This window comes from Ursus maritimus, unplaced genomic scaffold (genome assembly GCF_017311325.1).
Source record: "Ursus maritimus isolate PB19 unplaced genomic scaffold, ASM1731132v1 scaffold_3, whole genome shotgun sequence".
Taxonomy (NCBI): domain Eukaryota; kingdom Metazoa; phylum Chordata; class Mammalia; order Carnivora; family Ursidae; genus Ursus; species Ursus maritimus.
In genome coordinates this window covers 1,484,084-1,497,134 of record NW_024425563.1, presented here as the reverse complement: position 1 = coordinate 1,497,134, position 13,051 = coordinate 1,484,084, and the positions used below count along the sequence as shown (strand labels likewise).

General features: G+C 45.0%; 1 protein-coding gene across 4 annotated transcripts in view; it reads left to right on the top strand.

Moving 5' to 3' along the window:
• Positions 1–13,051, top strand: part of DNAJB6 (DnaJ heat shock protein family (Hsp40) member B6) — a 71,930-nt gene that overhangs the window by 35,463 nt on the left and 23,416 nt on the right. For all 4 annotated transcript variants that reach the window (XM_040643751.1, XM_040643752.1, XM_040643750.1 and 1 more), the window contains exons 6-8: positions 6,611–6,742; positions 8,518–8,659; positions 9,167–9,237. In XM_040643751.1, the coding sequence (XP_040499685.1) occupies positions 6,611–6,742; positions 8,518–8,659; positions 9,167–9,237 (345 nt within the window). The remainder of the gene's footprint in view (positions 1–6,610; positions 6,743–8,517; positions 8,660–9,166; positions 9,238–13,051) is intronic.

Here is a 13,051-nt window from a genome sequence, read left to right as displayed (position 1 = left end):
GGGGGGGGGGGGCCTGCCCAACGGGAAGCGCGTCTGGAATAAAATGTTTGTGCATTACTGACTGTGCCTGAGACAGTCCTTGCTTAGATACTAGTGTAGCAGTCCTGGAGGGAGTGGAGGAAACAAGGAAGGGGTGGATGCCCCAGGAGGAGAGGCGGGGCAGCTCCCAGAGGCTGGCTGTCCTGTAGAACGAGAAGCCCGTGCATTTAGGCCCATGGGGTGTTCTGGGGTGGCCGAAACACTTCCATGGGCCTGGGGGCTGAAAACAGGAACTGATGCCTCTTGGTCCTAGAGGCCGGGAGCGGGAGACCAGGTCCTGGGAGGGAGCAGCTTCTGGCGGCCTTAGGTGGTCCTCGCATGTAGCTATCTCCTCCCTGTGTCTGCACGTTGTGCTCCCTCTGCCTGTGTGTCACTGTCCACATTTCCCCCTCATAGAGACACTAGTGCTCCTGGATTCAGACCAACCCTACCGAGCTCATCTTAACTCTGTCTCCAGCGGAGACCCTGTTTCCTTCTGAATGAGATCACACTCATGGAGTCTGGGGCTTTGGGATTCCACATCATTTTGGAGGGCCACAAGCCATCCAGTAAAGTAGTTTTCCCTAAAGACTTGTCTGTATACCCTAGAAGCAGCCCATTTTGGAAGGAGAAATAAGGGGAAGCCTTTGAAATGTGAGATGTGCTAAGAGAAACCAGAAGGCGGAGGTGCGGAGGTGAGAGAGGCGCGGGTGCCCTCCGTAATTCCTTAGGGACGAAATGTCATATTCGGGCATCCCTGCACACGCGTAATTTGAAAGAAGGCAAGGAGTAGGACTTAAAAATCCACATAGATATGTAACGTGTTAAACTGGTTTCCGGCCATAGTAAAGACGGTTTTCATGTAACTTGTGTAACGACCACAGAGCCCATGGTCCTGAATGAGTAAGGGGGGGTCAGTGTTGCCCCTCTGGCTTCTCCACTTGTTCCTCTTTGGCGGAGGCCTAGTGCTCTGGTCCGGTTTTCTTGGAGAACATAACAGTATAGCGTTATGTGCGTATTGGAGAACTCTTGCTCTGTGGAGCTGGCATTCGGAAATAGTTGATTTTCATTTAAACTTATGCTGGTGAATGAGGGTGGCTGCTGTGCTACTGACCTCGGCTTTTCAGTTCTTGAGTATGTGCTTGGGAGGGATTTCGGGGTGTTTGCTCCTGTGACTCCCTCCAGCCCCTCAGCTGCACCCTCAGCAGGGAGAGGAAATGGCTGGCTTCTGGAGAAGGTGGTTCTGAGAACTGCTTTCTGGGCCAGGAGAAGAGCATGCTGACCACCCCCTTGCGGATGTGGAAGCCCGTAATGAGGGTCTGCACGCTGTGTTTGAATCACGTGACAGCCAGGCCCTCCACGTGCGGTTTCACTTTCCAAGGGAAGCCAGAGCCTTGACTTGTGTTGGTTCTTAAACTTTCAGTGCAGTTTGTGGGCCTTGCTTGGGTCAGTTTCCGGAATGTCTCGTAGGTTGGCTCCTCATGTCTTCCACATGAAGTTTTGGTCTCTCTAGTTGAGGGAACCGCTTCCTTCCTTGGAACCTGGAGAAGATGTTCTGTGGCTGCAGCTCTGGGAGAGTGTAGGGAAGTCGAACAGGGGCAACACTCTATTCGAAGTGCCCATGCTGTGTTTTTTATTTTGTTTTGTTCGGTCCCCCCTCCCTCTTTTTCTTTGTGGCTAGGGGAGAGCACAGTGTGGTATCACTGACCCCTTCAAGGACTTGGTTTCCTATTTCTGAGGGACTAGCAGGATCTCTGAGGTGGAGGAGGTGTACTTGATACACGTGCGAGCTCGGGTGCCTTGAGCTGTGATGGGACCACGTTGGCTCACACTCCAGACCTGTGCCTGTTTCAGGTTGCCTTGGTAGCTCCCCTGCCCAAAGATCCTTGTAGAATAAATGATCGAGAATACAGGTTTTATTTTCTGAAATCTGTATTAGGTTTCTCCAGAGAGAAGCAACATGGGGGGGGTCTACATTTACATACTTCTCTTTCCAACTGTATATCCATATCTGAGGAAATTTCACTCTAAGGAGTTGGTTCACTCCATTATGGAGACTGACAAGTTCAGGATCTGCAGAGCTGCTGTCTGGGTTGGAGTCCAAAGGCCATCCAGCTGGAAGAGCCAGTGTTCCAGTTGAAAACCCATCAGGCTGGAGAATTCTCTTACTTGGGGGAGGGTGGCCTTTTGTTCTCTTCAGCCCTTCAAGGGATTGGGTGAGGCCCACCCTCACTGGGGAGCCCAATATGTGCCCACTCGGTCTACTGATCTAAATGTTAATCTCATCCAAAAACACCCTCAGAGACACACCCAGAATAATAATTGACCAAATATCTGAGCACCCTGGGGGCCCTTCAAGTTGCCATGTGAAATTAACCACCACAGGCCCACCCTCTGTCAACTCAGTACCCATACTCCTCTCCTTAAGTTACTATACTTCATCTCAATCTCCAAGTAAAGACAATAGCACGGTCATAATTTTCCCTAGCATGAGAATAGCTATCCTCTATATGCCCAAAAATGCACTAACCTTTTTCCCTGATAGGGAGGTGGGGTCCTGAAATACTGTGATTAGAAGTGTATGTCTTAGGTTACATGGTAAGGGGATAGGAGAGGTGGGAAAACGACGTTTGCTAAACGTATGAAAACGTGTGCACAGACCTTCGTAACAGCACAAGGGACTACTCACGGCAGCCTTCACTTCTTGAAGGGGTCACGTGTGGTTGCAGCTGATGTTTGTAAGTAACACAGCTTTGAACTGCGTGCCTCCACTTTTGGTAGGTTTTTTGTTTGTTTGGTTTTTGATAGATTACAGTATTGTAAATGTATTTTATAATTTTCTTAACACTTGGTTTTCTCTAACTTACATTATTGAAAGAATACAGAATACCTACAACATACAAAACATGTGAACCACCTGTGTTCTAGGTGAGGCTTCCTGTCAGCCGTAGGCTATGAGCAGTTAAGCATTTGGAGAGTCAGAAGTTAAACTTTGATTTTTGACTGTGTGAGGGGTCAGCACCCCCAACCCCACATTGTTCAGGGGTCTGTTCCTCCTGTGCACAGTCCCTGTGTCCTCAGCCTGGACACCTCACTGCCTGTGGTTTGTGTGCCCACTGGGCTGAAAATAAAACCATACTTGGTAGCATGTTTGGTTATGTTACATTGTCTTATTACAGTTTTCTTACTAAAAAATAAAATATTTAGCCTTTATATATCTCAAAAATGATGCATCCTCAAGAATTTGGGAACTATAGACGAGGTCGAGGGGGGGTGATGAACATGTGTCTTGCTAACAATTAACATTTTTCACATATTGTAGTAGTAACGTGTTACCTGCATGTTCTCTTCTGCCTTTATTTAAAGCCTAAACTTAATGACCGTTTAAAAATGTCCATTTAAAACGCTTTTTTACCTCCTCCTCTTTTGGAAAGTTTGCTTATTTTCAATTTTCAGTATATAATTAATGCTTTAAATTCTCTTGGTGCGGTGAAGTATTTCCCTGTTTGAGATGAGTGATTTCCCTGAAATAGAATTGCTAGATTGAAGAGTTTTTAGAAATTGATTGTATTTAGTTTGGGGCTGAAGGTTTTGAAAGGTCATGGTACACACTCTTTAACTGCTTTTTGAAAGGGTACAAACCAGTAATACCAGTGATAAGAAACTCTTAATAAAGATTTGTCTTAATTTCACAGTGGCAACTTTTAACAACATAAGCATGGTAAATATGTTTCTTCATGTGACTGTGACTGTTGTAACTGAGACTTTTCATTTTCAGGGTTAAACTTTTGTAACTTTAGTATTTGAAATTACATAAACTTCTGTGAGTAAAATGACTATATGAATTGTAGAATTGTAGAATTGTAGAAAAGCATGTACAGTATCAACAAAAAAATAAAAAGAAGATTTAAAAAAATATATAAACTGAAAATCCACTGGCCTTTCTCCTACTTCTAAACCAGCTTTCGAAGTAGCTTCTAAAGATTGGAATTGTGTGATTAATTATGCAAGTCTTCATTTAGCTTAGAGTGTGAGCATCTGAACCCATGTATTTGATGGTGGTACCATATGGCCCCTGGATCTTGCACTCAAGCCTGTGAACAGCACTAAGGATTTGATCGCCAGGTGAGCCTCCGGAAGTTAGGACTGAGTATGTTAGAAGAACAAACACGGTAGGATTCAGTGTAAATGAAATCTCAGGTACAGAACAGCATGGTGTTAGGGATTCCTGTGTGGGTTGTGAAAGTCTAAAGCAGGCCACGTAAGTTCTTACTGATTAAGGTGGCTTTAGGGGAGAGTCAGAAATTGCACAGTGGTTTTAAATTGCATTTGTAATGTTTGTTTCTTCACATGTGTGGTGGACATCAGGGTAGCTCTGACAAAATTTGGTATCGCGGGTGTATAGGCTGTGGTATTAAGGTGAAGAGTGATTTCTGAACAGAATGCTTGGGTTTTACTTGAATAGGGTGAGTCTCTGGAGAAATTCACAAAGTGCTATTAACTAGCTTTAGATAAAGTTCACGAAGAACTTGCATTCATACTTCTGCGACAGTGGACTGTAAGCCCAGCCCCATTTACAAAGTAGTAGGTTATAAATGATTGTCCTAAAAATTATTTTGTGAAGGGCAGCGTTTACTGTGGACTCTGGGGAGTGAAGTGGCACTACCAGCCGTCCGGGGGTTGACTTGCCCTAACGCAGCGTCCTCTGTGACTCTCGCATTGGCTCCTTGGGGGCCGATGGGGCCATGTCTCCGCAGCGGGATTGCACAGAGGCCTTCCTCCTTCCTCTGGCACCTCCTCTCTAGGTCTTTCAGGAAGGCACCAGTAACCAGTTCTCTAAATGTGCCCTTCAGGCCCATCTTCCTACACGTAGCATTAGGTAACGCAGACCAGCCGATTTTCACTGAGAACAGCTCTAAGAGGCCAAGACTGTGCCCGCGCTCTTTCCTAGGCCCTATTTTGAGCTTCTCGAAGCTGCCTCTCAGCCTTGCCTAGCCACTTGTTCTCACTCGCGGGTCCTCCTCGTGTCCCTGCGAACTGTGATGGAGTTCGCCATGAAGGTCACGCGTGTCTGTGCACTCCGTTTCTGTGTGGGGCCAGTGCTCACTGCCGTAGCGCCTTCCTGTCTCCACTCAGCTCCGCGAGCTCCCTGCTTTGGTCACTCTTGCCCAGGCGTACGTAGTATGCCATCCCGGTTCAGTAGCTTCGGTGCGTCGTGCGGTGCGTCTCTGTTCTCTGGCGTGTGTTTTTTCTTACTACTCAGCAGGAGTCCTTGTTTTATTTCGTGCAGAGCTCTTCTATTTCCCCGAAAAAATTACAACACTGATAATTCACAGAACTGCAGTGCATTTTTAAAAAGTTTGTATAATTCCTATGTTTTTAGTTAGTAGCCATTGATTGATAACCAAACAAAATACCAGGGCTAATCTTACTTTTATTTTTAGGAGCATTTGGTATGTCTAATAGGAATACTACGCCTATCTGTATCAGTAATTTTCTGTTAAAATAGAGCACATCGTTGATGTCTGCCAGTTAACATTATTCAGATTTGACGTTGACTAATCCTTTCTAAGATTTCTTTTTGAGACATCAAGTTTACAGGAAAATAAATGGAATTCTTGAACCCTGTGTCCCAGAATCAGCAGGTGCTTAAATCTTGCCTCACTGCTACAGCAGTCTCTGTGTTACGTAAATAAATGTTGGAATAATCCATTTTTGTGTTTATTTCTTAGTTACGTTGGGGAAGGTAGCCCAGGTTCCATGGAATACAGTCACGTTAGTGTCAAGCCACCTTAATCTTTCCAGTGGTGGCAGCAGGGACAGTGTCTGATTATTGTGACTCAGAGGCCATATTAAAATGGCTCCCTAAGAGCGCCTGGGTGGCTCGGTCAGCTAAGTGGGTCAGCTAAGTGACGGTGCCGTCTGCTCCGGTGATGATGCTGGGCTCCCTGCTCAGCGGGGAGAGTGCTGCTCCCTCCCCCTCTGCCCCTCCTGCCACTCATGCACGCACGCACTCTCTCAAATAAATACATAAAATCTTAAAAAACAAACAGCTTCCTAAGAGGCTCTTAACTCCAGGGAATGCACTGAGGGTTGCTGGAGGGAACGTGGGTGGGGTGGGGTAACTGGGTGATGGGCATTAAGGAGGACACTTAACGTAAAGAACACTGAGTGTTGTATGCAACTGATGAATCAGTAAATTCTCTCTCTGAGACCGATAGTATCTGTGCTAACTTGAATTTAAATAAAGTCTTGACAGGAGAAAACACAAAAACAACTCCGCTCCCTGAGTTTGAAGCGCACATGAGTGATCCCGAATTCTACATTTGTTATATAGAGTGATTGTATCAACAGTCTGGCTATTTATTCCGTAATGTATTCTAGGTGTAGTTGAATTAAACGAGTAAGTAAAGCTGCTGGTTATTAGATGAACTTTGGTTGCGCTGTAGATAAGCTTTGTTACAACTTGTTGGTAAGTTTTTTCTTCTGATGGAATAACATGAGGTGTTAACCCAGTTCCCCTTATCGCAGCTCTCCCATGAAAAAGTAAGCTGGAATAAAGACTTTACAAACTGTATCTGTTTGTTTTTAGAAGACCCATTTGAGGACTTTTTTGGGAGTCGAAGAGGCCCCCGTGGAAGCAGGAACCGAGGCACGGGGTCGTTTTTCTCTGCCTTCAGTGGATTTCCATCTTTTGGAGGAGGGTTTCCTTCTTTTGATACAGGTATTAAATCCTTAGATTTAATGTCCGACACATGATCGCAGTTTCCGTTAGAGCAGTTCGAAGAATGTCTGTTTCTTTTGGTTAGAATAGCTTTGTAGGTTTGTCGGTAGTTTCACGTGTACAAGATCTGTAGTTTGTAACCTGTACTGCCCCCCAGTTTTCCTAAGAATGTTTTACTTGAAAATCCACTTCTAATCTTACTCTTAAAGGTTAACATTTAATGAAATTCCTGGTTAAAACGAGTTTTTGATTTGGGATAAGTAATTCTGAAAAAACCCACTTGTAGACAATCTCCCTGAATCCTTTTTGTCTAACTTCTTGGCAGCTATAAAAACAGTAGGTAGTACTCCAGGAGGGTCCAGGTTGATGGGATCAGAAGGTGCAGCTCTCACACTGTGTGCGAGTGCCCGTGGCCACGCAGAGTGCACTGGGGGCGCCCTTGTGTGCGAGCGCCCTGCCCCACAGCGGCAGCGGGCTGTTGAAAAGCAGCTCATCTGGGGTGCCCAGCTGGCTTGGTCAGTGGAGCACGCGACTCTTGATCCTCACGGTTGTGAGTTTGAGCCCCACGTTGGGTGTAGAGGTTACGTAAAAAAAAAAAATCTTAAAAAAAGTCAGCTCATCGACCAGAGTAATATTCATGTGGCATGATATAATTATGTATTTTATCTGAAGAATTAGAATCTTTTCTTTGAAGTTCGTATAGTTCCTCTTAATAGAGGAGCTCTTGTTTTTTCTGATTCTCTGATTTTTATTTCAAATGCTACATGGGAAGAATTGGCAGTGCTTGTTACGAAGGCTGCCCTGCAACATACAGCTCAGTGTTGTTCCCTTCAAGCATGTGCTGGCCCCACGCAGGTAAATGGTTGGTCTGACTGCACTTGGGTGCAGAGGGCTCCTGCCGACGGCCTCTCTCCAGCAGACCTTCCGTTAGGGCCCGCACGGTCTGCTGAAGGTGAATTTGCTCAGGCTGAAGGGGGAGTCCAAGAAAGCTGGTTGAGTACATCCACAGAACGGTACTTCATTTAAGAAATGCGTGGCTAATGTTGTGAGGGGGGGTGTGTGGATGCAGACCCTACTTCTGGGAGCCTTGTAAAGAGTCATGTTTAGGGAGTATGGAGATCTGTTCTTATGTGAATATTTTCAAAGTGGGACAAGTAGTCTCTTGAAACAAGCAAACCATTCTCAGTATCAGAGGTTGGTTTGCTTTTGTGTAACTTGTGGAAATCAGGGATTTTAGCGTCTGTAGCGTGATTACCATAATTGAAAATGTTGTCCACAAATGAATTACGTAGATCCATATTTTTTTAGTAACTGTTTGCGGTATTCTTCCTAAAATTATTTGAGGTTTTTAATAATTCAGAGTTTCACCCCTTCCTGGTCACATTGCAAGGAGAAGGTAAGCAGGTTGGGTTTGGCATTCTGTGCTGGCGAAGCCGCTCTGCCCCTGCGACATAACGATGCCTATTGCCATCCCACTCCTCTGTGGCGTGTGGTGCCGAGCTGGCCGCCTGTCTCTGGGATGAGCTGCCAGTGGGCTCAGCAGAGTGCTGGGGAAAGAGGGGGAGGAAATAGGATGCAAGAAGGGGAGGGGGACTCTCCTGCTCTCCAGCCTCCAGAGGAGCACATGCCCTCTTTCCTCCTTGTGGTTCTGAGGCTGCTCTGCTCAGGCAGTGCTCTCCTTGGTTTCATCCGTTCCTCCGTGCTTTTCCCATTACTCATACTTGGTTACGTTAGTACTGGACACATTGGTCGCTAATCTTCCTGTTTTCCCACAGGATTTACTTCCTTCGCGTCACCAGGTCACGGGGGCATCACTTCATTCTCTTCCACGGCATTTGGTGGTAGCGGGATGGGCAGCTTCAAATCTATATCGACTTCTACTAAAATGGTTAATGGCAGAAAAATCACTACAAAGAGGTATGGTGGTTATCTATACTTTTTAAATCAGTAGGTGTACTGTTTCACAGGTGCCACATGTCCATTGCGCGTGCACACACACACACGCCCCGAGTGTAAAGTATAGGTTGTGTGTTAAATCTGGCACCGGTGGGATTTTTTACTTTTAATGTCAGAGCTTTGCCTTTTGAACTGCTGCTTAATATTTCTATAGTGGGGTAATCTTTACGTAGAGCCACGTTTAAAATGTGTAACAACATCGTAATGTATAGTAACTTTGAGCGCTGCTAGAGCCATAAAACCCAGAAACATCTACCATTTTCATGAGTATTACGTATGCAGTGTTGAGCTGTGCAGTATCTGTCAGACGAAATGCATTTTAAAAAAGAATTGTCAGGTTGCTTTACCTGTGTTTACCCTCAAGATTAGTGATTTCATATATGCCAATGGGAATTAATGGTTTTTTAAAATAGATACATCACATGTATTGACTTTAAAGAAAGGTTTGAAATGCATTTTTTCTTTCAGAATTGTGGATAATGGTGAAGAAAGAGTGGAAGTTGAAGAGAATGGCCAGTTAAAGTCCTTAATGATAAATGGTAAGGAGCAGCTGCTACGCTTGGATAACAAGTAACAACGCACGCGTGTAGCAGGAATGTTAGCTGTAACGGGCACCGTTGAGGACTGACAGGAACGCTTTTTTTTGAAGATTTCAAACGAACTCAACTTTCCGTATAACTGTACCTAATCTAAAGTATTTATACACAGCTCACCGGAGCCCTATTTGTCATAGACTTTTGAGTTTATTGTTGGGACCACATAATAGGACCATTGTTTGGGGTTTTTTTTGTTTTTGGCTTTTGTTTTGTTTTGTTTTTTTGTTTTTGTTCTGTTTTGGTTTTTCTTTGTCTTTAAAATTGTTGTAAATCTCTGTATGCACTTTGCTTTTTTTATTAAACGTAATCCAAGGTGGCCGTGACTCTTTCGTACACTAACACCAGCACGGACCTGCTTTTCCATTGTGTTTGAAACGTGAGCCAAGTAGAGTCAGCCTGCTGTGAAGTTAACATTGCCAGGATGAATCTTCCACAAAAAATAATTTCAATTTTTTTCAGTATTTAGTAGTGAGAGATATTAATGCATTAATGGTAATACATTTCTCGTTTAATAATAAATTGAGGATGTTTTTCTAGTTGTGCATGAATGCTGGCAACTTAGTAAGATTTGACAATTGTTTAAATATGTAATGTTAAGCTTAGGTTTAAAAACGTAAAGCTGGTAAACTGGGTCTTTGTCATTTGCTTAAAAAAGAAATAAACGCGAATGTGTTTGGTGCATTCTTTCCTGAGTGGGGCCTGTAGCCTTCTTGTGTCTGTGTATGATTTTGTGCCTGGGCCTCCAGTGTCCCTTCATTCCTGTTGAGTTCTGTTCCTCAGGGTGGACGCCGGTACTGAGTGACATGCATTCCTTTTCCTCAGCGTATTTGAAGGGTTGGTGAAGATTTTCCTGTTCATGTTATATAACGATTAGCAGTTTATTGAAGCTTCTCCTATGGTAACATTTTTACGGGGAAGGAAGAAATGGCTATACAACTTTTTCATTCTTTCTAAGTAGGTTCTAGTTTTCTAGGACACGTTTGATGCCAGCTCATTTAAAGATGTGATATGCATGGCAAAGTCGTGGGGTGACCTAGATGGGAAGAAAAATAAAGGTCTTTTTTTTTAATGTGTAAAATTTGTCACAGTCACCACGGACAACTACAATTCCAGCCAAAGGGTTGTTAAACTGGTCATGGCTTGCATTTGAATGACCCCACTCAACTTTGTTTTGGTTAAGCATAGGGTCCTGCCAGAAAGACAGGGGACCAAGGGTGGTTTCTTCATGACAGACAAATTTCTGTCTGTGAAGGCCCAATTGGAAGGCCCAAGTACTCTAGAGTCTTTTACAGAATCAATTGTGTTTTTGTTGAAAACAAAGAATATCGTAGAAACTTTCATAGAAACTATAAAAAAAAAAAAAAGCAGTTAGTTCTTGAAGACAGTTGAAGTGTAGGGGAAGCCACGGAAGGTGCGGAAAGGTGCTGTCCTAGCTCTCCAGGCCTCTGGATAAGAGAGACCTGGAGGTGTGTCACACAGAGAGGACCGTCGTAGGTTCACAAACTGAAAATCTGGTAGTAGGAAGCCTACTTTTGTTCAGGCTGTTAGGATAGACAGTTTCTTTGTCATTGAGGAACCGCAGTCAGTACCTGGAACTGAGCAGACGTGGAATTTACGGTTGTCATTAAGGGTGGGTGGGATGAACCTCCTGATAGAGCAGCTTGATGGTCCCTTAGGGACACCAGGTGCTTGACAAGAAGTCCTTCCTAATCTATTAATTAGAGCCTCCTGGGAGGCACTGCACTAGACTGTGGTGTCAAGTTTGTGAACCTTCTGGGGGTGGTTGAGACTGCAGGGTGCACCTCCCGCTGTAAACCCTCACGACGCATGGTACAGGCAGAAGGTTGCTGACGTCAGAGTCTGTTGAAATGTCTTTGTGGGGAGCATCCCCGTCAAATGTGCTTCATTGGCACCGGAGAAGATGGCCTTTGTTCTGCACTTGTGTTGTTGGTAGGAACGTTCCTTTTACGAATTAGTTAATAGGGTGGGGAGCTTACCTGTCGCTGAGGTGTTCAAGGAGTCCCTTTCACCCTGAGCCGTGAGGCGTCTTCCAGCACCGGCAGCATCGCTCACATGAGGAATGACGTGCGAGGACAGCTTGTAGTGGACATGGCAGGCTCTGGTCATTTGTTGGTCCCTACGCTTCTCTGTGTTGCTGTAGTCTTGGATGCCTTTGGAAAGAGGCAGCGGGGCGCCCAGCCTGACATGCCTGTGTCCCGGGTGCACTGTCTGTCACACGCTGTGTGTCCTGTCTGCTGAGTGCTGCATATCTTTGTTGGGGGCAGAAATCCTTATCGTCATGGGAGATGGGACAGCACAGTCTTGAGGGGATGTCAGGCTGCTCGATTTCCCTGTTCCCCTGTGGTGGTCCCTCAGTTGGTCTGATTGAGTTACAATGGATTTTGCTTTCTCTCCCTGTCCTTTACAGTTCCAGAGGATACAGCTGTGAGTTTGGAAACTCAGTGACTTTATAGTGAAGGGGCGATGATGTTAGTGGCTGCACGAATGGCGATTTGTCTTTCTTCCCTTTTCTTTGCAGTTCTTTCAGGGGCAAATTGTAGACGTTTGTAGGGTTAGCTTTAGATTGACTGAAGCTGCTCTTGTAATCGGTGTACTTAGTCTGCTGACGTCTGTTGCTTGCAGAATGGCAAAGCTCGAGGGGGTGATAGCATCTTTCCAGTCAGTTGTTGTTCCTGTGTATCTTCTAAAGGTTTAAGGTTTCTCCTTGATTGCCTACCTCCAGCTGTCACCAAACTCTTCAGGGACTGCTCTTCTTGTTTTTCTTTGAAGCACTACATAGTGAATTGAAAATATTTTCATTTTCAGAGAATCTAACAGTAGTTGATACTTGGTTGTATTGTCTCTGCTGTTGCTTCTCAGTAGTGGCAAAAGTTAGCCACCAGCATGTGCAGTCACAGGATAGAGGTAGTTGTTAACCGTTCCTGGAGGTTTTCAAGCACAGAATTGCTTGGTAAATTGAACACTTGACACTGTGCTCAAGAGGGGTTGACCTGTATGACCCAGTGGCTTACACGTAAAAACAAAGATAGGAGGTTCTCGTGCCGCCGCAGGTGTTTCTGTGGTCAGTGCTTGGGCATCCGGCGCTTGAGTGATGCCATTCCCTCAGGAAACATCGACTTCCACTTTCTTCTCCATCCACATTTCCTGTTTCCTTACAGTCTGTTGTAATGCTTCTGCTTTGATTTTAGATACTTCTCCCGATCTGGTCATATGGGTGACCTCGTGTTCTTCATCAGCTGTGAGAATGCTATTCCTTGAGCTGTAGTGAGTTGCATTAATTAGATCTAGACCTTGGTTCTGAGTATGATTAACAGTTGGGACTACAATAGGCCAGATAGGGTTTTTTTGGCTGAATTAGTTCCTACATCTTGACATTCGGGAGGGTAAAGGGAGGGAAAGTTACAACAGCTCTTAACCTGATCAGCCATATCAGTCAGAGATCTAGAAGTTAAAGCGATCACTGATTTCCAGAGACCAGGACTGGCAGGGACTTTGGACTTTCCCTTGTTAGGGAGAAGTGGACGTGGGCACCAAGAAGCCCATCAGCTCGCTTTTTGACCTTAGGTGGCAAATACTTTGTTCTTGCCTTTGTGTCAGGCAATCTTTAGACTACCTGGGTCGATGAATCATGTAGTGGGGAACCCCAAGGGGACTGTTGGTACTTTTATTTGTGTCTGAGCATTCAGAAAACGGAGGATCTGTTCTGGGGTTGGAACCGTCGGAATAGTAGAGGCCC